Below are 26,509 nucleotides of genomic sequence, written 5' to 3' on the forward strand. Positions count from 1 at the left end.
AAAATGTGTGTGTGTGTTTTTTTTTTTTTTTTTTGCAAATTTTATGTCTTTTATGAATTTTTATAAAACTTGACTGAAAAAAATTATATTGTAACTTGTTGTATGTTGTAAAGTGTAAAGTGTAAAGTTGTAAGTTGTAACACAAGTTCGACTTTGAAGTGACCATGCTCCAAAATTTTGGAGAAATCCACCTTTTTAGTGACAAATGTCCTTTTCATCTTTAACAAAATACTAATATGCCTCTATATATTTATTTAAAATACCACCTTAATTTTTCAAACTGATGATTTGTTTCTTGACTTTGGTCTTCTTTTATAAATCAATGGAACAATAACCTCTATGCCCTCATCATCACCACCATTAGGGGTGTCAATGGATAGTCGAAAATTCGAATCCAATTCGATTTCAAATTCAAAAAATCGGATATCATCCGAAAATTTCGTATATTGGATTTGAATTCAGATAGTTTTATATATTCGAATCCTTTTTGGATATGGATTCATATATTAACAGTTCAAATTTGATAATATCCGATTCGAAATAATAAATAATATATATTATTTTATTTATTTATTTTTATATAAATAATATAATATATTTTATTTTATTTTATACATAGTATAATATATAATAGGTTTCTTTTTTAATAATGAAAAATCAATTTGATAAGGAATAATTGTATTTTTTTTTTTTTTTTAAATATGCAAATCATTCGAATTCCAATCAAATTCGAATTCGGATAGAATTTTTGAACATCTGTCAGATTCGAATTCGGGTTCGAATTCAGATGTTACTGTATCCGAATCGATAAGCATCCGTTGACAGTCCTAACCACCATCATCACTTTTCATCACTATCATGTTACCAAATTTTGGTTTTGTTTTGAAATGAGACAGATAATACACGTATAAAGCATATGCCTCATATTTTCCATTTATCGCATTTTCGACCAAATTTTTGCAACCCAAAATCGAATAGAACTTGAATTTTTCACATATCAAATTTTTACCGCATTCCAAATTGCTAACAAATCATCAGATAAACAATCGATTGGCTATTTTGGAACCACAGATCCTGCAGTCCCACACAAGAAAGTTAGAGAAATTTGTGTTTTTTTCATCCAAGCCGAAAGTTGGATATTGTACCCAAAGATTCTCTAGGCCCACAAAAATGTCAATAGTTATTGGGCTGGGTTAACCCAATTCAGATTTAGGGCCAAGCTTGAGTACTTGTAGGTCTAGTCAAACTTGGACATCGGCATTTTATTAGGTCCACCCAACTATTTAAATGGGCTGGGCTTAGATTAGAATTTTAAGCCTAATTAGAATGAGATCCTTCAGGGCTGAGGCCCTCTCTGAGTGGAGTGGGGATTGAAAAGCACAGGTTCAAGAAATTGATATCTTTTGGGTTGTCAATGGGCGGGTTCGAAGCGAGCTTTGTTGAATCCTAACCTCACCCTAAAGCGGAGGGTTATACTTAAAATTAGCCCTAAATTACTATTAAGCCTAAATACGTTAGGTAGGAATCTGGCCCCATGGTTTAAAATCTGGTTTCGATCCATTATTTCGATTTTTTTCAAAAATTGAAACATTACCAAAACAATCTCGAAACATTCGAGACATTCAAAACATTAAATGAATATATTTTTATTAAAAAATCTTTTAATTGAGACTATGGTCAAGGGTATATCACCAGATTGAAACACAGGGGTATCTAAAAATTGATCGAAATCTTATTATTTCGATTTGGATGTTGTTTCATCTCGGTCAATTAAAATCCTAAAATATTTTGTATGAAAGAGGATGAAATTTTAAACCATGCATGGTCCTAATAGACCTAGATTGGGCTCAGATTGATTGAAATTTAAAAATATTAAATTCATTCAAATTTTGAAATCATTTGTGTTTTTATATTAGCTTTCAACAAAGTTGAGTCCAATCTATATTCTAATTGGAAAAAATGATTATACATAAAAATAAACTTTTAACTGAGTGTCTAGAATAGTGGTCAGGGCCTCTCTCCAAAAGGGAGAAATCTTGAGTTCAAATCCCCTTGTGGGCTACTCACATGGATTTCTCCTGACTTACCTGATATGTGTGATTTGTTGGGTATCACATATGCCTAAGGGATTTGGGTGAGATATGGTGCTCTAAGAGGCTAGTTGTCTCCCTTTCCAAGTCGGGCCTGGACCCCCCTCCATCCTCTAAACAAAACAAAAACAAAAAAAATATTTTTTTATCTAAAATATGTTTTCATTATTTTTTTAAATATAAAAATATACATTAATCTATAAATAATATCTATATAATAAAACACAATTGAGTTAGAACAATTGTGTGTAACACAAACGTCCAATCAACTACAGTGTTGTGGGAGACAAATCTAACTAAGACAAATCTCCCATCATCTACAATTCTATGTGTTAAACCTCCCATCAAGTTATAGTGTCATGGGACCTACTTTATTTGTTTTATTCTTCACCTCCTCTAATTTTACTACATTTCTCTTTTACACCTTTAATAAACTTTATTATTTTTCATCTTTTACCTTTTAATCTCAATTTTTGAATAATGCCTCTCAACTCAATTTTTTTCATTTTTACCCCCTTTAACCCGAAAAAAGATGCCCCCTCTAACTTTATGACATTTTTTTTCTTTTTACCCATTTAATCCATTTTATTATTTTGCATCTCTTACCCTTTTAATCTCAATTTTTTTAATAATACTCTTACTATCAAACTATAATTTCTTGAACCTACTTTATTTATTTATTCTTTACCTCCCCTAACTTTACTATATTTCATCATTTACCTCTTTTAATCCACTTTATTATTTTTCAGCTTTTATCCTTTTAATATCATTTTTTTATAACAATTTGATGGGTTAAAAACTCCCATCAAACTATAGTTTCATGAGACTCACTTTATTCTCTCTTCTTCGAATTTTCTTATATTTTCTCTCTATCCTTTTAATTTATTTGAGTATTTTTCATATTTTATCTCTTTAATCTCAATTTTTTTAATAATATCTCTCAAATTTTATTTTTTTTTTTCACTTTTACCTCATTAATCCGAAAGAGGACGTCCCTCTTCTAACTTTACTATCTTTTCTCTTTTACTCATTTTCATCTCTTACTCTTTTAATCTCATTTTTTTTTTAATAACACCCATTTTTAGGATTCACTTTATTTTATTTATTTTTCATATCTCCTATCTTTACTATTATTTTTTCTTTTACCCTTTAATCTCTTTTTTTTCTTTTTTTTTCTTTTACCCCTTAACCCAAGAGAGGATGCCCGTGCCAATATAAATTATACTAGAGGACCGAATAAGATTTAACACCATTAGGCCCTAACTTGGCTTGGATTTAATGGGTTGATAAATTTTGAGTCCGACCCTACTCTTCAGGTCCAAGATCAAACCCCAAACCCTTCCTTTTTTAGACATACTGGATTGGGTTAATAGATTAATAGGTTAATAGGCTAATGAGCTCAATTAATAGTGTTAGGACATAAGATTAAGGCTCTGAGCCCCTAACTATTCCTTTTTCTATCGGATTAAGTCAAATGAGAAAGTTAATGGGCTCAATTGACAACCCTATTAAAAAAAGAGAGATATTGTTGCCACATCAACTTTTGTTAATGCCACACCAATTCCAATATAAATAGGGTTGGGGTGGTGTTAGCAAAAGTTGGTGTGGCAATATCATTTAAAAAAAAATCCTTATTCTTTTTTTTCAAAATCAGTCATCTTAAATATCTTCCACAATGATGGTCATGATGATGATATGACAACTGTGGTGGTGGTGGCGGTGACGGTGATGTCGTTTCATTAGTAAAGACCAAGGTCAAAGGGCACATAATAAATTTCAAAAGAGAAGGATGTTTCTTAAATATTGATAAAATCAGGGACTGAAAAAGAATAATCCACGTGTCAATTCTGTCGCGCATGCCAAAAAAACAGATATAAAAATGTGTCCACAAAACTTTGTACGGATAAAATTATTCCACGTGGCAAACAGTAAAATCCCAATACTTAACTCCCAACTAACTCCCAGAAGTAGAAAAACAAAATTAATAAAAGAAAATTTAATAAAAAAATCCACACAAGCTTCCAAGAGCTAAGCACCTTTTTAGATCTTATCGCTCCATCACTCACTCTCTCCCACTCTGTACCGACATGGCGGAAATGGAGATTGTGGTCCTCACACACTCTTCTCCTCCTTTTTCAACTTTTTCTCTCCTACAAATCTCTATCTCTCTTCGATCTCCAATTTTCTCTGATATTGGAGACTATGAGGGGAGAGAGAGAAAGAGCTCAAGATTTGAAGTATAGATTGAAGGAGAAGACGAAGAGAGAAGGATTAGTTGTTGAAGAAGATGGAGAAGATGAGGAGGAGGAGGAGGAGGACTGGTTAGGTTCTGGGGAGGATGATAAGAAGAGGAGGACTTTAAGGAGATCTTCAACTGGAAATGGAGGTGGAGGAGTTTCTCTTTCTCCTCCTAAGTGTCAAGTTGAGAAGTGTACGGTTGTTCTGAGTGAGGCGAAGAAGTATCATCGAAGGCATAAGGTTTGTGAGATTCACTTCAAGGCCTCGTTTGTTATTGTTGCAGGAATTCGTCAACGATTCTGTCAACAATGCAGCAGGTTTGATTTTTTATTTTTTTCTTAAATTTATGTTTAGGTTTCATCGTTTAATTCTGGTTAGATTAAGTTAATTTGATTCTGTGGGATTTTTTTATTTTTTTACGTTGTTGTTGATCTGCTTTAATTATTGTGTCTGTGAAGTTGGATTTTTTTTTTTTTTTCTAAATTGGGGTTTGCTTATTAGAATTTGGTTTTCATGAGCTTAAGCTGACTGAGTTGTTACTGAACATAAATCGAAGAGGATAGTAATATAATTCTACCTTACGTAAGAAGAATTTTAGCTGAATTAAAAGGTTCTTGTCGATTTCAATTTGCTAGCACACAGGGGCGGAGCTAGTAAACTAAGTAGCCAGTGGGGGCAATTGCCCCCACAGAACTTTGAGATACTTTCAACTAATTACAAGCCCCCATTTGTCCCCACTCCCTCACTTCCCTCCTTATTTGGAGTAACAAGTGATCCACAATTTCTTCAGCTCTCCTACACGTACAACAAATGATTGGGCCACTGACTCCTAGCCTTCTCAACTGATCCGCAGTCAAGATTCTCCCCCGGGCAGCTGCCCACACAAAGAATGTTATTCTAGAAGGAACCCTAGGACCTCAAACCACGACATGAGGAATCGAGGTGGACTGAGCTGTCGAGGTTAAATGATGGTAAAAGTTACTTACTGTAAACAGCCCTGAATATTCGCCAACCCAAAACCTTCCATCCTCCCTCCCTGCACTAAACTCCACTCCAGAAATCTGATGAATTAAGAAAGCTGCATCCGGAATTTCCCAGCCATTGAGAGCTCTACAAAACCCAACGTCCCAATCCCCGTGATCTTGACCCCTACACTCCAACACCGAATAAAATTCTCTCCTTGAAATAGAGTATAAGCCCAGAAAATTATCTTTCAAAGGTCGATCTCCACACCACATGTCTTCCCAAAATTTAACCCTAGCACCCCTCCCCACTTAAAATCTCACCCTTTTCTTGATCTCCAATATAGATCTCCCCTCAAACTTTAGTGTGTCCTACTTCCATAGTTTAATTTTGGCCTTGAGTACTTATTTGCAAGTTTAGTTTTTTGAGATTTCTATGCAAGTATGTTTTTCAGCCATGTTTGTGAGTCAATTTGGATGCTAAAAGATTATTACATGTGATTAATGGTCAAGAAAAATCAATGAAATCCTTGATCGATCTCCTTCACCATGCATCCAGTTCTGCTTGGAATGGTCTCTAATGAAGCAGGATTTTCTGCACACACCCCCCAAGTTTAGTGTTTCCTAGTTCCATAGTTAAATTTTGGCCATTTTTTTTATGTTATTATTATCAAGAAGCCTGTTTTTAATGAGATCAGTAACTTGGTGCTGGTGGGAATTGAATCCGGATCTATGGTATCATCGCCCATAAATTTTACCAACTAAGCTAGCTGGCACTTGCAATGTTGGCCTTAGTTACTTATTTATATGTTTAGTGTTTTGGTAAAATGGGATTTTCCACATACATCTTTCCCCCTCACAGCTTTGTGTTTCGTAGTTCCATACATAGTCACAAAATTCTCTGAAATTTTCAAAAAATTGTATAATTCTCCTTATAAGAGACTAGTCAATTAGTTCAACAAATTAATCAATGATGTATCAATTGATTGCGAAATGTGGTAAATTTTGTACCCTTCAACCTCAAAATTTATGTTCCTTAAACATTCAAATCTCAAGAACAAGATGGGATTTTTTTAGGGGGGTTGAAGCACATGGATTTGGGTAAGAAAACCAAAAACATCGGTTTATATTTCCTGAAATTTTCACTATTTTTTTAACAGAACTTTTACAAATTTATTTGAATTAACCAAATTGAAGCCCCAATCAAATTATTATCGAATCCAAACTTTGTTGCTATGGTTCCATAATTAAATGTTGCCCTTGGTTGCTTATTTGTATGTTAAGTTTTTCGATATATATTTTTGCAAGTGTTTTTTCGGTCCATGGTCATTAATTTTGCTGCTAAAATATTATTACACATCCTCCCAATGAATGATGTTCAAGAAAATTCACCAAAAATGTTGATCTCCTTCTTCATTCCTCTAGTTTTATCTGCTTTGAGCTGTCACACCCTCGCCAGTGCGCCACTGGCTGGATCCGTGGCTTTAGATGTGTGTGTGGCACGTGGGAGTGGGGTGAAATGGCAGGGAAGGAGGTGAAACTACGTCCCACATTGGTTAGGAACCATTCAAGATCCTGGTCTATAAATGAGACTTGGACCATACATTGTAACAACACTTTTCCTTGCAAGGGGAAGAACAAAGCCATGAGTGGGCCTTAGCCCCCAAAGTAGACAATATTGTTACAGTGTGTGGGTTCCTGCCATTACAGGAACGGTCTCTAATAATTTCGTATGCAGGTTCCATGAGCTATCAGAGTTTGATGAATCAAAGAGGAGTTGTCGTAGTCGTTTGGCCGGACACAATGAGCGGCGGAGGAAGAACTCTTCTGAATCTACCCACGGAGAAGGGTCAAGCCGCAAAGGGACAGGTCCAATCATTGCAAGCAGACTGACCAAAGTGGGGGGATGCTGATAACTCTCTCTCCCTACAAACATTTCCAGATCAGATAAGATCTAACTGTTTGCTCTCTCTCTTCTGTCATTTTAGAGCTAAAGGAAGTATAGTTATGCTTATGTATTGAATAAACATAGTTAAATATTAGCTAAATGTAATAACAGTGTAGTATCCATCTCATGGTGTGCTCCATCGATAGTAGTTGACGGTATGTAAGGACTAATCCTATCATCACCAAAACCTAATCCCAAAACTTTTGGGTAAATATTACTATATGTGGGTCAGTTTTAATAAGGTTAGTGTTTCTGCATATTGGGTATTTGGGTTTATGATTTTAACCACCCGTTCTTCCTTCTCGCATGATGAATTTTTTACATTTTATCACAAAGGATGATTTTTTGCTTTGAGACCATATGCTTAGACTGTAGGTGTTCCCAAGAGCTTCATGACTTGATGTGGAAGAAGCGATAGCCACAACACCTAGGTGTAATCGCAAGGTTTACTTCACTCGTCAGTCAAAGGCGTATAAACCTGATACTGCTCAGAGAAACCATAGCTTCACAAGGGCTGGCCATCTCATCATGGATAATCATTTTGGATATTCAAGGGATTTTTTTTGCACTCCAATCGTGCAATTTATAAATATATTTTTTTAATTCGACCCAAAGATTAAAAATAGTAGTTGGGAGATGAAATATTTCGAAGCTAAAAAAAAAAAAAATGGAGAACCCTAACTTAGTCCTCCATTTTGGAGGATGAAAACTTGATTCTCCAGTTGGAGAACCTAAAAGTGACTTTCGCTCTTTAAAACTACAGTTGAGAGGGGAGGGTGACTGGGATTAAGGTTGTCAACGGATGCTTATTGGTTCTTCATCTCATATCCAAATTTGAATTTGAATCCGATAGATGTTCTAAAATTCTATCCGTATTTGTATTCGATTAGAATTTGAATAATTTGTTAATTTTTCTTTATCCAACTGATTTTTTATTATTAAAAAAAAATTATTATATATTATATTATTTATATAAAAAATTAATTAAATAAAATAACATATATTATATATTTTTTCGAATCAGATATTATCAGATTCAAAATGTTAACATCCAAATCCATATCGGAATATATAAAACTATCCGAATTTGAATTTGATATTTTAAATTTTCGGATAGTATTCGATTTTTTGAATTTGAATTTTCAACTATCCATTGACACCCCTAATTGGGATGGGGTATGTGTTGGAAATTGAAATTGATATAATTGCTCTTTTTGGTGCGTTAAAAAGAACGGGAGAAAGATCCAAAAATGATTATTAGCTGATAAAAATGGTGAAGCAAAATAATTGGTGCATCATCAATTACTGTCAAAATTAAGATCTTAGTATATGTTTGACAATACGAGAAATTAGGAGAAAATTGAAATTCCATGGAAAATGATAATTTTCCAATGAGACTCCTCAAAAACTTTAAATTTGCATGGAAAACAATTTGCAAAACACCCCTGATTTTTTTTCATTAATTACATATCATTTTCTTACCCCCCCTCCACCTTGGAAAACGATTTGCTAGCACACGGAAAATCAAACAAAATCAATATTTGTTTTATAAATAAAATAAAACAAACAAATGTACACACACACACAAAAATGAAAGCAAATAAAATCATAATTTTATTTATAAAAGAAATATTTAAATTATTAAAAATTAAATATTTTTATAAATTAAAATTAAAATTATCTAAATCAATCCCTGTTCTTTTTTTATTATAAATTTCTGATTGAATAATTAATCTTAAATTATATCAAGATTTGTTTTATAAATAAAGATAGAGTGCTGTTATTGGCACCCCAAACTTTATTGATTACATATCAAATAAAAAAAATAAAAATAAAAAAGAGTAAAAGTTGGGGTGCATTGCTGGACTTGATCTATTTTTTTTATTTAGGATTTTATACGAGTCTAAACATAATTATAAACAACTACTAAAATTGTTTGAATGAGTTTTATAATGTTAAGATTATAATTTGAGCCAAAACCTTTGTAATGTTTGAAGAATGCATTTTAATCTTTAATTGAAGTGTGGTAAATAATTTAAAAAATTGGAGTGTAATAATTCAAATCTTTCCCCCAAAAAAAAAAATTTTACTATTTTTTCTTTTTTTTGTACAATAATTACAAAAGTCAAATTAAATAATGTTTTTCTGAGTTTTTATGCAATTCAAATAACAAAAATAATTTTCCATGAAAATTTTCATGTTATGCCCAAACAATAAAAAAAAGATTTTCCTGACAAATGATTTGGTAATTAATTTTTTCTCTGCAATCAAACATGCCCTTAGACACAAATAGTATGAAAGAACTAACAATCAAAGCAAACTTTGACGTTGATGAAGGCATTAGGAAAAAAATTTGGAGGTTTAAATATCATTCATTATCAAAGTGATAATGAAGGTTATGTATCATTATTGATGAGAAAATAAATTATAAGATCTAAAATTTAAGACCAAAGTGATAAATTTCAACCATTCATCATCCTCATCATCATCATCAGAACCTTATCCCCAAAAAAAAAAAAAAAAAAAAAAATTGGGAATGACAAATCTCAACCATCCATCTTAATCAATCTAGACTTACCTTCTAATAATGTTTAAAATACCTATAATTTTGTTACTCTTACTACAGTTCTGAGACGGGAAATAAATATCTTTATCCAACTCAACCTTGGGCATGAAATGCTCAACCCGAACCCAACACAAGTCAGGCTGGTTGGGTTTTTCGGGGTGGCCAGGTTAATTCACTCCTCGTTGATACTTGGTAAGTTAGTATTGAATATTGATAAGGGTTTATGTAAAGATGATTGGCATCTAAAAGAACTTAAAAATGTGTTTCAAAATTTTATATACATAAACTTATAAGCAAGGATAAGAAGTTTAACTAAAATAATCATGTTTATTGTTTATAGCAATTTTCAATGAAAGAAATTTTTTAAAATTGTTAAACATAATCATTGCATGACAATATGGAATTACACTTAAACAAAAGCATTAATAACAAAGAAATTATTTATTTAATGAAAATAATCACACATTATTTTTTATATATAGAAAACACAAAAGCATACACGTTAAATACTTTCAAAATATAATACCTGTGCCCTGAACCCAAGCTAACTATTTCCAGACCTGACCCATGATCAGGTTCAACCCAACGGGTTCAGGTTTGGCTCACCCAAGTTGCAGCCCTATAGTTAGCCAATGCAAGACATCTAGCAATCCACGAATTTTTAGGATAAGATTTTGATAATGATGACAATATCAAGTTGAAAAGTTGCAGACATTTGCAAATTTTCCTCCTTAGATACCTTAAAAGAGAACATTTTCACAAGAAAATCGTTTTACTTAGAAACATGGATTTCATAAGTTTCATTGCAAAAAAGTAAAATAGAGTATCTAATAAAAATAGGGCAGAATTTAATGTAAAATTCAACCTCAAAATTTTCTAACCAGAATTCATTTATTTAAAAATATTTCTAAGGAGTCATAATAAACCCAACCCTTTTATTCAGGTCTGAATCACTGGTATCCAACCGATTGGTACCACAACTTACTGACAAATATGTCGAAGTATTAGGGTTCACCATCAGGAATTTGGGATGGATTGATACGGAAATGGAGAAAATGTCATGTAAACTTAAATTTGTAAATTCTATGTATTTATCTAACTCGCCTGCACCCTCAAATTGATTCGCAATAGCTTTAAATAGGAGTTTGGAAAGAACAATGCTGCATCAGAAATTGGATTGACCTGTCTTCAGTTGTATATATTTATATACACCTCCCCCCTTCAGAAACAGAACATAATCAACTTGAGTTTCCTGACTTCGACGCCTTCAGCCGATATGCCAGAACCTGGAAAAGGCATAGAAGGACAGAATGCAAAAACATGAGCATGAGACGAGTTGAAACTAACTATATCTGATTTTATTTCAGGAACAGAGATCTCACCAGATGGCCCTGGCTAGAAGTGCAATTAGCTTGAAGCCCCGCCAAAGTTTCTTGTGCTTCCAATATTTGTTGCTCATCTTTGCAAGGATCAGCATTGGGAATTGGTTCACCCATGGAGGTCGATGGGTTGAGCATGGATTCATGGTTTTCAGGGGTAAAATGAGGCTCATTTATTACTACCATTTCAATGTCTTCCGCTTGCACCGACGTCTCAAGAGCAACATACTGCACACAATACGTGCATCAGTAACACAACTTTGAATAAAAGCAAAGGAATCCAAAAAAAAACTTAGGGTTAGTATGGTTATGAGGGAAAATCGGGAGGAAAATGCAATTCGCTAGTGTTTGATTGCATTTTTTGTAGGAAAATCATTTTCCCCGAGAAACCAAGTTTTCATCTGAACACACACTCCTAGCAATCAAACAGAATTGGAAAACGCTGTCATCTTCCCACATGCAATCAAACAAAGGCAAACATTCTCTAGGGAAATCATTTTCCAAGAACCATTCTCAAGCAATCGGTTTTCTCAAGAAAATCGTGAAAACGATTTTCTGGGCAATTATACAGACCCTTGGTACAAGTTTAAAATATCATATTGATTGAATTTTTCTGTTAATGAAAAAACCGATACATACTCGACACATTCCCGAAACAATAAATGTTTTGTGGTCAATGTATCGTATCAGTCTCAACTAATACCGATACGTATTGACCGATGCATTCCAATATTTTAAACCAAGGCTTAGAATACCAAAGTTAGAACAAGATAAATAAGGTGATGGAAGAGGAATTTTACTCCACATAGTTGCCGAACTGACAATGTCGGCCGGCAGCAAAGATACGGACGCAACAAATTTGGTATACTTTGTTCATCCAAAGAAACAAGTGTGAGATGTACGTCCAACTGAATACAGGATCCAGAAGAGTCGGCCCGTAATGTCAGTGAAGTGCAAATGAAATCAAAGAAGCAAATAATCCATAAGACTAATGTTATATACCTTGTCATTTTCCTCCAAGATTCGGAGGTAATCTATCAACTTGGCTAGACGGCTGTTCCTTCCATTCTTACCATTGCTACCACTTAAACTGCCATATCGGGTATGACTCCGTGCACCTCCCTTGCCCCATGCAAGCATTTCTATGTTCCCGACAAAGCCAGGAGACGCACCCGTGCTTTCTCTGCTAACTTCTAAATCATCATTTTCATCGAAGCCTCCATCGGCATTGGGAGAAGGCTGAGAGGACCTCGATCCTGGCCATCTCTTGCACCTTTTATGCTTGACATCCGAACAGCGCTCATCAGCAGAAGATGAATCTCTACCTCCGTCGTTACCATTTCCATCGTCATCATCATCGGATCCTTGAGGATCAGTGCCTCGACTGTTTCTACTACTTCTCCCTCGTCGATACTGCCCCTGTGATCTTCTCATAAATGCAGCTACAGCTTTGGCTGTGGTGCGTCTCTTACCAAGTGCTTCAGATTGTCGTCGAACAGTCTGGGCAATAGATGCTTGGATCTGTCCAACAAAACCTAAAATAAGGAACTGAAGCAACAGAGGCTTCATAGGTACATGGGTAGATTGTGTGTAAATGTGCCTGCGCGTGTGTGTATCTAAGATGAGAGACTGAAGCAACAGAAGCTTTACAGGTACATGTATGTATGTAAATGCACATGTTCTTGCATGGATGGGTTGTGAATTTTGGGCCCTCAAAACAAAGGATAGCCTTACGAACACATCAATGCCAACTGGTTTCTGAAAAGGTTCTTGACCAAAAAGGTTAGAATCATCAATATTTCAAATTTTGACACGTAAAACGAAGGGCTAATGTTACATTAGGATTCTTGAATCTCTGGGTTTATAACAATGAATGCCTTTTTCCCATTGGTTTTTGTGAAGCTTCTTGAAAAACAGGCGAGTCAACTTAACCCCAAGGAGTTGGCCTAGTGGCAAGCCAAGCCTTGATAAGCTCCTCAGGAAGGATAGGTCAAGTATTCAAAACCCCACAAAGCAATGAATTCCTTGGGGCCACCCTTCAAGGTTCGGTTGACCCTCAACTCAACCAGTTGCACATAGGACTTTCCAAGAGGGTCATGCGTGTGACTGTGGGATTAGTCTCACCCAAAGGGTGGGGATATCGACGATCAATGTTTTCAGAGGCATGTGAGGCTTACGCCTCGAGGTGCGCCTCGAGATGAGGCTTATTAAAAACGCATAAGGCGTAAGGTTAAAACCCTAAAGCAGCTCAGGCCTACTCCTCAAACCATGAAGAACATAAAAGGCATACGCCTCAAACCATGAAGCATATAAAAGGCATACGCCTCACATAATTTTTTTTAAATAAAATTTATTCATCATTCTTCTTATTCTTAGTATGCAATATAATTGGAAAAAATAGGCATGAAGTTGAATACAAAATAGTAATTTATACAAAGAAAATCGTTGAGTTAAGTTGGTATTTAGTATTATACAGATGAAATTATTGGAAAAAATTTATTTAATTGTAGTTTTACAGTAAATATAAAAAATTATTTATCGTAGAGACTTTCAACTATTCAAAAAATATTTCTAATTCGCTAAAATAGAAATATTTAATAATATAAAGTGATAATATTTTATATTATTATTTATTGTAATGATAAAAACTTGAAATTCGATTGTGTGGATTGTTATATTACTTATTTAAAATATCATGCATGTGAGGCTTACGCCTCAAGGCTCTGGCAATCACTGCGCCTTGCCTCACGCCTTAGCTTCTGAAAACATTGCCCACGATAAGCAAAAAAAAATAAAACAGAAAGTTTGAGTCAACTTTTTATATGAATTTTGAGATGAGTCGTCAATTGGAATAGGGAATTATCACTTATCAAAAAACAAAAATACGTGATTATGTAAAAATGATGATGAATGCATGTTTGTGTGTAAGCATAAATATGTGTATTCTTACCATCTTATTGCGAGTCTTTTCCTCTTCACGAAAAGCCAGTTCCTGCAGCCAGAGATTCACAGCCAAAATGAGCTAATTAAAATGCAAAACCACAGTAAATAATGTTCCAATATGAAATAAATTTAAGTAGAATATAGATGATGCGATTCACTTACTACCTCCTCCTCATACTTGTCAATGTCCGGATATAAAGCTGCAATTAGGGCATCATAATTTGGATCATCTCTCAAAGAACGTCGACTTGCACAATGTGTGCGGCAAGCAGGACACTCATTGTTCCTGGGAAAAAATTTGATTAGAGTCTCATTAAGAAAGATTAATAGCTCACAGATCCACCGTATAAACTGCCATGCCAACCTAGGTTACTCAAATCCAATATGGACATGGGGACAACATCTACATTAATTCTGAAGTATCCAATATGGATCCAAAACCTATTTTGAAAGAATCCGGGAAACATAACTGTGAACTATTTATAAGATTAGTCATTGCAGTGGGTCAAGATATAATGAGTATGAAGTTGTGAATCAAGTAAAGAAAAGGCTCGGATACTTTTCAACGTACCCAAGCCGCATTGATTTGTCAATACATTCCCTACAGAAACGATGAAGGCATTCCATTACAGTTCTCGTCTTCCGAATAATACCTAGAGACATGAAAGAAGTAATGAGTAAAACAAAAGTTATTCTTTCATAGAAAAACAGTATACAATGTGTAAGTCAGATCTTCAACAAACCCAGTGAAGCTGACTCATCAGCAATGCTACTAATATTGATCAGACTTTTAAGGAAAATAATAAGAAATAGAAATCCATCAACCCCAATATTTTCAGAAGTTGCAAACAACACAACAATATATTTACCAACATAATAACACAAACAAAAAGTAACAACAATAAAAAAGATAGTATATAATGCAAATAAAAATGTGGGCCAGATAACAAGTGAGGACCATATTAAATGAGGGGATGGTTCTATGTTGTTCATATAAGCAAGAGGCAATTTAGCCTATACTGGATCATTGAAAGTTCCTTCAACAGTAGTATATATTTTAAGTAAGACAAGATTAGGTGTCTTTATTTAATAAAAAGAATAATAGATTGTATACTCTGATAACAAATGAATTATACAGTGTACATGCATAGAATCTTCTCTTACTAAAAAACGGCGGAACTGGAATAGTTATGTACTGTACAGGAATCCAATCTATCACAACCTGACTTAGATCATCATAAGTACCTGTCCCCTTTGCACAGCAGCATCAACAACCACATGGCTGACACTACCAAATCAGTTGGATAGGAGTTCAAAACGCCCACTTTTTGAACTTCTTAATCATTTTCTGGATCATTTTGAAGTTATTACAAAAGTGTTTCAAACTATCTAACTACAAAACAGCATTCTTTAGCTCTCAATGTGTTTCACAAGGGTGGAGCCACTAAGGGACAAGTGGGGCTATATAGCCCCTGCTGACTTTTTGGGGGAAAAAAACCTATGATTAATAGCCCCCTACATTTTAACTGCTACTAGAGATACTCCATGTATTATTGAAATTGACGACTTGCAGCTCCCTCTAAAGTTAAAGAGAGAAAGAGGTTTACCGGAAAGACTTCACTGTTGCCTGTTGAATTTTTGTTACAAAAACTCCCTTGACAACTCCAAGGGAACCTTACTTTACCAAGTTTGTTATCCAACAAACCCTAAGAGCGGGATCCGCATTCTTTTAAAAGACTTAATAGCTATAAATACGCTCATTCTTTAAATCAAATACCTATTATATCCTCTCTCCTCTCAATATCATATATCGCTCCCAAAATCATGACTGAACCGACACAGCCACATTGGCAATCTAATGCCAAAACCTTCTAGATTTCATGATAAAACTCATATTTAATATAATATAATATATATATATATATATATATAGATGGGTTTGATTCATGGTTTTAGGAGAGAATAAATATTGAGAAGAGAGAGAAGATATAATAGGAATTTGATTTAAAGCCACAAGGATATAATAGTTATTTAATATTTTAAAATAATGTGGGCCCCACTCCAAAGTTTGTTAGGTAACAAACTTGATAAAATAGGATTCCCTTAAGAGTTCTCAGAAAGGGAGTTTTTGTAATAAACATGCAATGGCGAGGTTTGCCTAGTAAATCTCTCCAAGAAACGGTGATTTTGTCCTCTCCCTCCCCCTTCAGGTTTTGATTTATATTAAAGATACCCCTATGTTTTTCAAACCGATGAAATATAGTCCTTGGTCTTGAGCCCTCAATCTTCTCAAACACTAATGTACAATTACTTGAGATTCCTCACCTTTAGTTTTTATTAACCTTTCTAAAAAAAATCGGTAAGTTATTGTGTTCAGGGGAAGAGGAGACCAAATTGTGGAAGAGTTTACCTATTATTACAGTTTTAAGTAGGCATTCAACTTGGTTCAATTTGGGGACAAATTGGATCGATTCCTCTAAATAACAACCAACCTTGTTGGTTCCACTAAATAAGAACCAGAACCGAACCAAAATGCCAATGGAACCAAACCAACCCAGACCAAACTAACATCGGTTTGGTTTGGTGTGTTTTGGTTTGGTTCTATGGGTTGCCAATAATCGATAAACCTGCTTGGAAACAACATACTTTTAATGGGGGGAAAAATGAATAATAAACATAGATTTTCATATAATAAATCATTAATTTATCCATAAAAAAGTCAGTAATATGTCTTAACTCTTAAAATAATTTATAATAAATTAATATATATAATTACTACATAAAGGTTTGGTTCTCGGCTTGGTTCGGTTCTATACAAGCTTTGAACCGAGAACCGAACCAAATTGATCTTTTCTCTATTTTCTTAACCCAAAACCAAACCGCAACTTGTTCCAAACCAACCCAAAGATATCGGTTTGGTTCAGTTCTCGGTTTGAACTGGACCAAGTTGCGCCCGTAGCTTTAAGTGTCGTTGGCATAATATCTAATCACATGTTGCCATGGTAAGGCATTTCTTACCATTTTAGCCGTCAAAAGAGATTGTTTTGAGCTTTTAATTTCTTCACATCCAATCCCTCGGGGATATCAAGCCTAGGCCAAAAATAAATAAATTAAGTCCAAACACCTATGATTTTAGTGGGAATCTTATATCACTCTTATAGGGATTATTGGCCAACCTTCGATTACATTGACGAATACAACATTCACTTTGTGAATCAACTAATACAACCAACCACAATACAATACACCACCCGAGCAACTACCCAACACCCGAGAAAGCTGAATAATGCCAGGAAGTTACCAAGCAACTCCAAGTGAATAACCCAACCACGACTATCTAACCAACTACCGATGAACTAATCAACAACCGAACGAGACTGAATCCAAGCGAGTGAATGAACGAGTCAGGGGTTTGTAAAGAGCAAAGGACTATAAACAACACTACCCGGAATAGGAGTGTTGGCTTATGAGTTTGAGTTTGAGCTGGAAGACGAGTCGAAGAAGTCAAAGGAGCAGGAAGAGGCATAATAGCCATCAACCGGAAGCAGTGCAGAAATAGGAGGAGAGCTTGTCTCAGCAAGTGATTGGGATTGCCGACGAGGAAATAGTTGCCAGAAAAAGAAACCAAGATTATCAGCCGATTATAGTTAGACTTAGCCCTCGCTGACCAAAAATCCTTGCTCCGCCCCTGGCCTATACACATGCCAATAAGGATAGAGTAGACATAGGAATAGCTTTATATGGCAATGTATCCATAGACTGGCACGATCTCACAAATCTAAAGATCCCCAGATTGAAGAATGAGTATTGGATAGGTTCATGCCTATGCACTGAATTTACTAGGGGACGAGAGCCATTTACTTGCATTCCTCCTAGCACTACCAAGCTCTAGTCTCAATGTCTTTACAGCAGCTGAGCAGCCTTTCCTCAAGTTCATAGTCTTTCTAGATCATCCATAACAAAGGAGCCTCCCTCAACAGGAAAGCAGCCAGAGGCCATAACACATCCTTCACATAACAGATTCACTTTGAAGTTGTCTTATTCGCTCAACCACTAATCGGAATACGTACAAGATACCAAAGGGGACGATATCTCAAAATCAACTGTCTAAAGCTTCAATTGAGACTTCATACCAAAACACACGAATGACCTGACTTGAAAAACATTCAAACCTTGATCAAAGTACCAGCTTTCATTGAATATTTAAGAGAATCAAATCAATCAACTACAAAAATAACCTATTTTAATGGTTTATAAAATCCAACTGTCAAACGAATCTTTCTGTTATCCAAAGTGTATCTACTGCAAGGAATTGAGCAACATTAAAATTCCTTTTTTTTCCATTTTTAGAGAAATTACTTACCAAAAAGAAATATAAATTAATAAGGAACATTGATGGCCACTGCTGCTTCCTACACCTTGTCACCCTATGGACCATCAGTTTTGTGCCTTTAGAATAAAAAAATCATCGGAAGATTACTGGTTGACCTTCAAAATTTGTCCACCACCTCCAGTACATAATATATGTTGTCCACCATCATACGTATATCTCCAATTCTTAGACATTTGACTTCATAAGTCGAACCACATGGCCCAGATGACTATTTTATTCCAATGTGTTCTTCTGTCTTCACTGGCATCTGTCCATATCAATGATGGTTTCCATTTAACTGTTCTTATAGTGGGACCCCAACTAATTTTAATCCCTTTGGCAGATCCTCTGTCATGTACCCAGATTTATCTATTAACAATCTCTTTGTCATTCAAATTGAAGACCAAGGCTTCAATATATCATTCTTACCATAGAGATGCCTTGTGCAATATGGAGAAAAAAAAGGCAGCAGATTGGAACATATCACAAGATTGGCAATTTATAACTGGAAAATATACACCCATTTATCTGCGATGTATGATAACAATTCCACTACTCCTTTTAGGTAGGGGAGTTATAAATGGTTATCCTCCACTGGTGTTTCGGGGTCAGTACCTGTTTGTGATCTTACTTGATTGTAACCTCACGGGAATTGATCCCATTCATGAACTCCATGTAGTTGTACCTTTCCCCAATTTGAGGAAATTTATAGAATTAAGATATTCCAGTACGGCAGTGCTAGAACAGACTCATAATAGAGATATATTACTTTTTTTGTAGATAAATTTCCTTAGCATGGTTGAGATAACCAGCAAAAGAAAAGATACACAAAGTGGAAAAGCAACAAAACAGAAGCAACGACAACAACTACAACAACAACAAATCACCCCAGAAATAATACACACCCTATCCCAGCAAACAAGAAAATCCTCAAAGAAGACCCCTTTGAACTCTTTGAAGGTGTTACACCAGAAAAAGAGAAAACCCGGAATAGAGATGATAACTTCATGAGTTGCTCGCTCCGTTCCCTCAAAGAGATGTTACTCTTCCAGAAACAAATAGATAAAACTCTTGAAAGTATGAAGCTCAACAGTTGGACAAAAATTCAGTTGGAAGTAGTCATCATCAGCATCGAATCCTTGTTCCAAGTTTTTCTTTGTTCTTCCTCTTTTTTCTCTTTTTTTGGATCAATGGCCTTATCCCAACTATTTTGGGGCTAGCTGCATGAATCTTGTTCCCTAAAGCCGCCTTTGACCTATACTATTGCACACAAATGTAGATAGTAACAGCAAGCACTACTAATTGGACAGAAACCCAAAGACATGGGGACTGACGTGGCTGCATGATACACAAAAAATAAATGCTATGAGTCTATGACAGACCTGGCGCAGACAAGATACACACCAACCAGAGCATGAAGTCTGACAAGACAAGACATGCCCAAAGGGTGCTAACAGTTGGAAAACAACTAAAGGAGACTTGCACTATCAAATTGATGTTGATATGCCCCACTTGCCTTGTACAAAGAGTGACTTGACGCACGTGTCACAATGATACTATAAATATGGGACCATGTAATAGCTAAAGGCATTCATTGTAGTCACTGCTGTCTTATATTCAACCTCGTTGTTAAGTTGGTTCCCCCAAAACCCATGTATGTTGAAGGTATTAGTTTATCTATGTAAACAGCCTCAAAAGATTCCTAGTCTCTCTATCTCTACGGATACATATTGGCTTCCTTTTCAGCGACTTCTACCTCTAAGTTTTTATTCTTCTCATCCATTGCAAAGTCCAATAGTGATATACCTTTTTCTTCAAGGACCTTCTGGATTATTGCTACACAAACAAATTTCTTTACGAGTTACTTTTGCATATTTGAAACCTTATGACCTCTTTGTGCACTTTTTAACACAATTTATTATCTAGTTCCACAATAGAAATGTTTCTACTTTCAAGTTTCATTTTCCTCCTCCTATCAATTTGTTCTTGCAGGATGCCATTTTAGGTTCTACCCTCCTTTAATTTTCCTTTTTTTCTTTCTTTCCTCCTTTCTCTTCGGTATTGTATCATTGCAGAATAAGGAGTTTATGAGCAACCAGAAACTTCTTGGCAAGTGATTTCCACTCTAAGAAAGCTTCGTAACTGACAGAAAGCAGCCAATAAATCAGCTAAATATAAATTAATTTTCTTCATTAACTTCTAAAAGAACTAGCATACAGGGGTACAGACCTGGACCTGGATATCAGCTTTCAAAAACTCTTCTATACACTTAAACTTGTTAAAACATGAAACAGATACTTGGAAAGACTTCTATAACATTGACTCATTGGATTTTCCTATTCTTAATTTAGCATCCACATCAAAGACTGTCAGCTGGACTAATTTTTTACTCCAATGAAAAGGATCCTGATTCATGTTAGGGGATGGCACAGTTTGTCCACCAGGTGCCAACCCTGATGTATTCCTCCTTTATCCAGCTTAGGACCAGCGATGTAGTGTAGGAAACATTACATAGGTGGAGTTATTTTCTTAATACTAATTAACTTTCGGAATCATAAGTCCTACAACATTCCAACGAAATAAATCAGAAAAATAAATAAATAAATAAAAGCTTCTCGACGCCTAGACTTCAACAAAAATAGAAACTGGATAAATTTGGAAATTGTCTAGATGTAAAAGTAGAAACTACGAATAAACTAAAATTAGGAACTTTTGGACCTCAAACAATATATGCTGGAAGCTTCTCTTATGGCCCATTGCATATGGATCATGGCCCCAAAGAAGACCTCAGCTGTGCCAGGTTGATTGATCTAAATATCCAATTAGACCCCAGTCAAGGCTAGATTTCTGCCCCATTTTCAGTAATTTGGCTATAGTGTCAAATCCTCCCAAATCAAAAGGATTTTGATCACGGTTCTAGAGATTTAACAATGAACTCGGCCAACCAATCCATCTCGATTACAAATTAGCAAGGATTGTAATCGAATCATTAAGAGAGAAGATATATAAAAAAAATACACTAACATCATGAGGGCTACCTCCCTTCTTAATTAGGTATAAATTACAAGGGCTAATTTAAGTATTTAACCATCAATACTAGATGGCATACTTAAATAATGGATACATGTTATTTTCCTCTGCTACAAAAATAATGTAGACATGAACAAACAGTACTCCCGTCAAGGTAATGCATAGGAATTTATAACTTCTTCCTTGTCAAGCTTGGTTTTAAGACACTCAAAGTCTGAACTGTCTGGCACCAAAGCCAAGTTGAATTGGATGATCCGGGCCTTAGCCAATGTGATTCAAAAGCAAGGCAAAGCCCAAGTCAAGGCCAAGTCAAAGATGATAAAAAAGGTGAGTCATGGCTGACTAAAACCAAGTATTGAGACATGTTTTTTGACCAGCTCATTGATGCGTTTGTGAAGCATGATCAAGCCATTGGAGCCCTTCCACAATTGAGGGGTGCCCCTCCCCACTAAAATTCCCTATCGATGAGGTTTCACATCTAAAAATTATGAAATAAGAAGGTAGAATACAAGCAAAAGTGAAATAGACAACAATTGACATAGTTTTGGTTTTAGACATCAGGATACGCATCTCAACTTATGTTGATGCAGATTAAGCAAAAGACCCAAGTGAGGATGGGTCTCTCAAAGTAAGTAAAGTGATCCAAAGAATACATAAATTCCATAAGAGTAGTGTTCTAATGGTTGCCTTATCCATCTCGAGTAATTACACCTTGGAAATAAGTATCTGAGGGTATTTTTGGTATAAAAAATGGAGGCATTTTTGGTAGGAAATTCAATTTTCAAGATGTGTTTAATGCAGCTTAACATGTGCCCTTAGGGCACATGTTAACAAAACCCAACAAAAAATAAGAAAGCCCTATAAATCACAACCAAAAACAATACATTGTCATCCATAGACAAGAGGATTTCAGATCACTCATTACTTATATCTGAAATGTTCTTCCATTGCATGAGACACATACCTCCACTGGTGGCGGTGAGTTGGAGATAAGATATGTTCCATCTTACATTATGATGTGTGCATGGTTATATATATGGTACTTAGTTGCACGGAGCAAGAGTGAATGCGGATTAGAGGAAGCAGCTGTTGCAAACGAGTTATATGTAAACTAATTTAGGAAGTGGTAGCAAGTGTGAGATTCTGGGAGGAAGTGGTAGCAAGTGTGAGATTCTGGGAGCAACGAGGGACATAGGATAGAAGGTTCCGGCAACTAAGGTATGTTACAGAGATGTTTTACTATTCTGATTTGACACTACATTATTTACAAGATATACTTATTAAAATAATATCTCACTGTCAAAAATGATGTAAGAGGAATGAAAAATAATTATCCTTCCCTGTTAAATACATTCACCACTAAGATATTTTTTACTAGCAAAATCATTATTGATGTCTAATCTTAGCAAGAAACTATCCAAATGATCATACCTAGGCAAATTGGGCATTGTACTTCTTTGCGTATTTCTGATAATTTTACCGTTATAAATCTGCAAACAAACAGCATGCAATAAACAACGTTGGTACATTATATATAAAATTATTGGCATAAACGTGAATGACACAAAATGCAATGAGGTCGACAAGAGAAATAAAATGTACACAAGCTTTTAGCAGAAATAGCCAATATTTCCTCATATCCAACCTGTACATAACTCAATTTTCTGCATTTCATATGCTGCCAGTACAGACATCATGGTGTGCATGAGTGTGTAGATGTGTTATGTCAAGGACCTTGCAATATTTTATTTTATTTTTAGTACTTTTAGTTTTGATAAGTAGTCTTACAACCAATCAATATGTAATCAATAAGGCTCCTCTAAGCCTCCATATCCATAACTTTTTCATCCACCAAATTGATTAGCACTTGAACGCATTGAAACCATCCATGAATTTTGCTAGATCAATTGTGATTTGTGAATATTTCTTCTGAATGTTGAAGCCCACATATATAACCCAAGGACCTCCAAAGCACTGTACCAATATGAAAAAGGTTGACACGAAGTTGTATCAACAAATCATAAATCATCCAGAGAACTCAGCCGATCTCCATTTCTCACTTTACAAAATATGTCCTTCCGAGAACTACGGGAATACTTTAGTGGTACCTTTCCAAAATTAACCCAATAAAAAGAGGATATATCATTGCAATCCTATCCAGATTTGCTGCACCTTCATTTAACGCTACCCTATAGCTAACAATCTCTTCTCATGCAAAGCCCATATATTTATGACCAAAAAACTTTGAAGTGGCCATCCTGCTTCAAAAAGTAGGGGCATGAAATAAATACAAAAAAACCACATGTAAAATTACAAGGAGGTTTCCTCCAAAATTTTGAAGTGACCACCCCGCTTCAAAGTTGGACTCTATTATGACATCTTCGATTATCTCAATAAAGCTTATTGACTTCCTTGAGATGCCTCTTACCAAGACCTCCAACTACCTAGGTTTCCACATTGGATTTATAACCTCACTTTTGAGTTGAAGTACATAGAAGAACTTCTTATTGTCTCACTTGAGCACAAATAGCTAAATATAAAAATTAGTATCACGAATTGAAAGCCCATGCCAGACATGAGTAAGCCAAAGTAGATATTTTTCAATTCTCATTAAAAAGTGGTGAAAAAAGAAAAGGTATAAATGAGCTCTTGGCGGCACAGTAATCAAGTTCAGATTTGGCAATTATTCGGCGACGAGGGTACAATTCGGCTAATTTGGATAAGTTCCATTTCCGGAAAGTTTCTTAAAATAATCGGGAAAATTTTGGGGATTATATAAATGATGTTTTTGGGTTTCTAATCAAAATTCATCATCTTCAACCACTCAAGAAGTGCATATTGTTTTTTTTTTTTTTTAATAAATATTTAAAAAAAAATTAGAGGGAGGCCGTGGCCTCCAAAACAAGAATACAAGAAACCAAAAAAAAAAGAAAAAAAAGAAAAAAAAACAAAGGGCCAAAACTGCCCAACCCGACTAAGAAGCACAAAGTGAGTTCCACTTGAACACAAAATCCTCAAAAGATACACCCTTTAAGTCATTGCTCAGCTTTTATCAATAATGAAGAAGGCCCAAGATTCTTTAGAATCACGTCTTGCGTGGAATTCTCATTTTCCTGTAACACCCTGCCTCTCTTTTCAAAGCCCCCAACAAACAGCAAATGAAAGGATGGCCTATAAATATCTCTTATCACTTGAGAAAGGTTTGTTAGTCCACCCAAGGAAAAGAGGAAAAAACTAAATCAGAAAATACCCAATACAAGTGGAACAAGGAAAGGAACTGAACCCAAATAACGAAAGAAAAAGGAAAATAAAAGTGTATATTGTTCTTGAAATTTGAAGGTTGACGAAGATAAAATTGAGGTTGAAGGAAAAAAATGTTACATTATTTTGCAATTAATAGATAAATCACATATTAATTCATCAATTTAATTGGCTGGTCCCTTATTTGGAAAAGAGCCGTGATTTTCTCACTCAAGTATTGTAATTGGTCTGACGTGGCAAGGGTACAGAAATGTTGATCGGTTTTTTCGGGATGCTTCGGGATACACTAGAAACTGATAAACAGTTCTGTGCCCTTGCCACGTCGGACCAAGTGAAAATACTCGAATCAGAAAATCATTAGGCTTTGGAAAATTTTATAAATTTTTGGAAAACATTGAATAATTTTGTGACTATACTTAGCGGAAAGATAATAAAGAAAAACAGAAATGGTCATTCATTCCTTGTAATTGGCGTGCATGTTTATGTATCAGTTTGCATCAAAATCAAATATATTGCTGAAGAATCTACATGGACCAAATATAACTTCGAATCACACAATAAGTTGATTTTTCAAATAAAAAGTAGAAAAAATTTAGAGAACAACAAATCGGTTTGATGAACTACAATTATGGCAACTTCGATTCATTATTTGAGTTCTGATGGATTTATAAACGCCGCTAAAACATTTCTCAAACACTGATTATAAGGAAAAAAAATAAAAAGAACTTAATTAATAAATCAGGAAGTATAGCTGCGAGTATAGAACCAAACATGCAACCAATGTTTCTGCAGAGAATCACAAAGAAGAGTTAAAGCGTCGAAAGAATCAACACGATCAGTAAGATCCAAACATAGAGATTCAATTAACACAAGAAATCAAGAATCTCCTTCTCCGATAGATGAAACAGAGGAAATTCTGTATTATAAGATGGAGAGAAAGATCGAAATAAACAAGAATGAAAGATAAAAACAACAGATTGTAATAATAATGGAAGGATCTAAAGACCAAAAAAATGGAGAAAAAACGTACTCGTCAGAATCTCCGCTGCTTGAGGAATCGCTTCCATCTGAATCTGAAAAAGCAAACCAGAGCAATAGAGAAAGATCAGACAACAAGAGAAATCAAACTTAGATGATGAGATCAAACATCTTCTACAGAGACACGTACCTCCTCCTTCACCTTCACCTTCACCTTCACCTTCTCCTTCTCCTTCTCCTTCTCCATCTTCGTCTGGTTCTTCTTCGTCTGGTTCCTGTTCTCGCTCTTCTTCATCATCATCTTCTTCTTCTTGAAAGTGGTGGCGTTGCTGAGAATCCTCGTCCAGATTCTCAGAAGAGCGCTTCTGTGCCGGCATTGCAGAGAAATTTACGCCACACAGACACACACGCACAAGAAGAGCTCTCCCTCTCCTTGTTTTTGCGTGTGTTTAGACTTTATAGAGAGAGAGAGAGAGAGAGTCGAGTGTGGCTTCTTTTACAGGGAGAGAGAGGTTGGAATTTGGGAGGGGAGTCGTCTAAGTTTGATGCGAGACGTTCTCATCAAATAATATATGAAGGTCGTACAAACCAGCCACCGTTCCACATTTTTACCTCAGTCATATAAATATAAATATAAATTTGCTGTTCTATTTATATAAAATACTTGATGTTATCCCATGATATCATCTCGATCTATCACTCTTTAATCATCAAATTTTATTTTTTAATCATACATGATACT

General features: G+C 35.1%; 2 protein-coding genes across 4 annotated transcripts; one reads left to right on the forward strand and one right to left on the reverse strand.

Moving 5' to 3' along the window:
* Nucleotides 1-4,165: 4,165 nt before the first annotated feature.
* On the forward strand, nt 4,166-7,495 carry LOC147387607 (squamosa promoter-binding-like protein 4). The gene is made up of 2 exons (XM_086421509.1): nt 4,166-4,645; nt 7,029-7,495. The coding sequence occupies exons 1-2, from the start codon at nt 4,293-4,295 to the stop codon at nt 7,201-7,203; spliced, it is 528 nt and encodes a 175-aa protein (XP_086277635.1). The 5' UTR covers nt 4,166-4,292; the 3' UTR covers nt 7,204-7,495.
* Nucleotides 7,496-10,676: 3,181 nt separating this feature from the next.
* On the reverse strand, nt 10,677-26,255 carry LOC147387608 (putative E3 ubiquitin-protein ligase RING1a). Of its 3 annotated transcripts, none has more exons than XM_086420219.1 (10): nt 25,958-26,251; nt 25,820-25,862; nt 22,960-23,018; nt 14,698-14,779; nt 14,289-14,412; nt 14,134-14,175; nt 12,186-12,704; nt 11,984-12,091; nt 11,187-11,411; nt 10,677-11,090 (listed from the first exon to the last, which is right to left on the reverse strand). In XM_086420219.1, the coding sequence occupies exons 1-10, from the start codon at nt 26,142-26,144 to the stop codon at nt 11,043-11,045; spliced, it is 1,437 nt and encodes a 478-aa protein (XP_086276345.1). In that variant the 5' UTR covers nt 26,145-26,251; the 3' UTR covers nt 10,677-11,042. The 3 variants fall into 3 exon arrangements, with proteins under 3 accessions (XP_086276345.1, XP_086276346.1, XP_086276347.1); XM_086420220.1 differs by having other exon boundaries at nt 14,292-14,412; nt 25,958-26,250; XM_086420221.1 differs by lacking the exon at nt 11,984-12,091 and having other exon boundaries at nt 25,958-26,255.
* Between the last annotated feature and the right edge of the window lie 254 nt (nt 26,256-26,509).

Source organism: Akebia trifoliata, chromosome 13, assembly GCF_017979445.1.
Source record: "Akebia trifoliata isolate Shusen 1 chromosome 13, ASM1797944v1, whole genome shotgun sequence".
In the NCBI taxonomy this organism is placed as follows: domain Eukaryota; kingdom Viridiplantae; phylum Streptophyta; class Magnoliopsida; order Ranunculales; family Lardizabalaceae; genus Akebia; species Akebia trifoliata.

Coding starts and splice junctions, on each gene's coding strand:
- LOC147387607 (XM_086421509.1), top strand. CDS start 4,293: ATGAGGGGAGAGAGAGAAAGAGCTCAAGATTTGAAGTATAGATTGAAG. Junction 4,646..7,028: donor TTCTGTCAACAATGCAGCAG/GTTTGATTTTTT, acceptor TTTCGTATGCAG/GTTCCATGAGCTATCAGAGT.
- LOC147387608 (XM_086420219.1), bottom strand. CDS start 26,144: ATGCCGGCACAGAAGCGCTCTTCTGAGAATCTGGACGAGGATTCTCAG. Junction 12,092..12,185: donor TCTTGGAGGAAAATGACAAG/GTATATAACATT, acceptor TCCTGTATTCAG/TTGGACGTACATCTCACACT. Junction 11,412..11,983: donor CAGTTCGGCAACTATGTGGA/GTAAAATTCCTC, acceptor TATTGTGTGCAG/TATGTTGCTCTTGAGACGTC.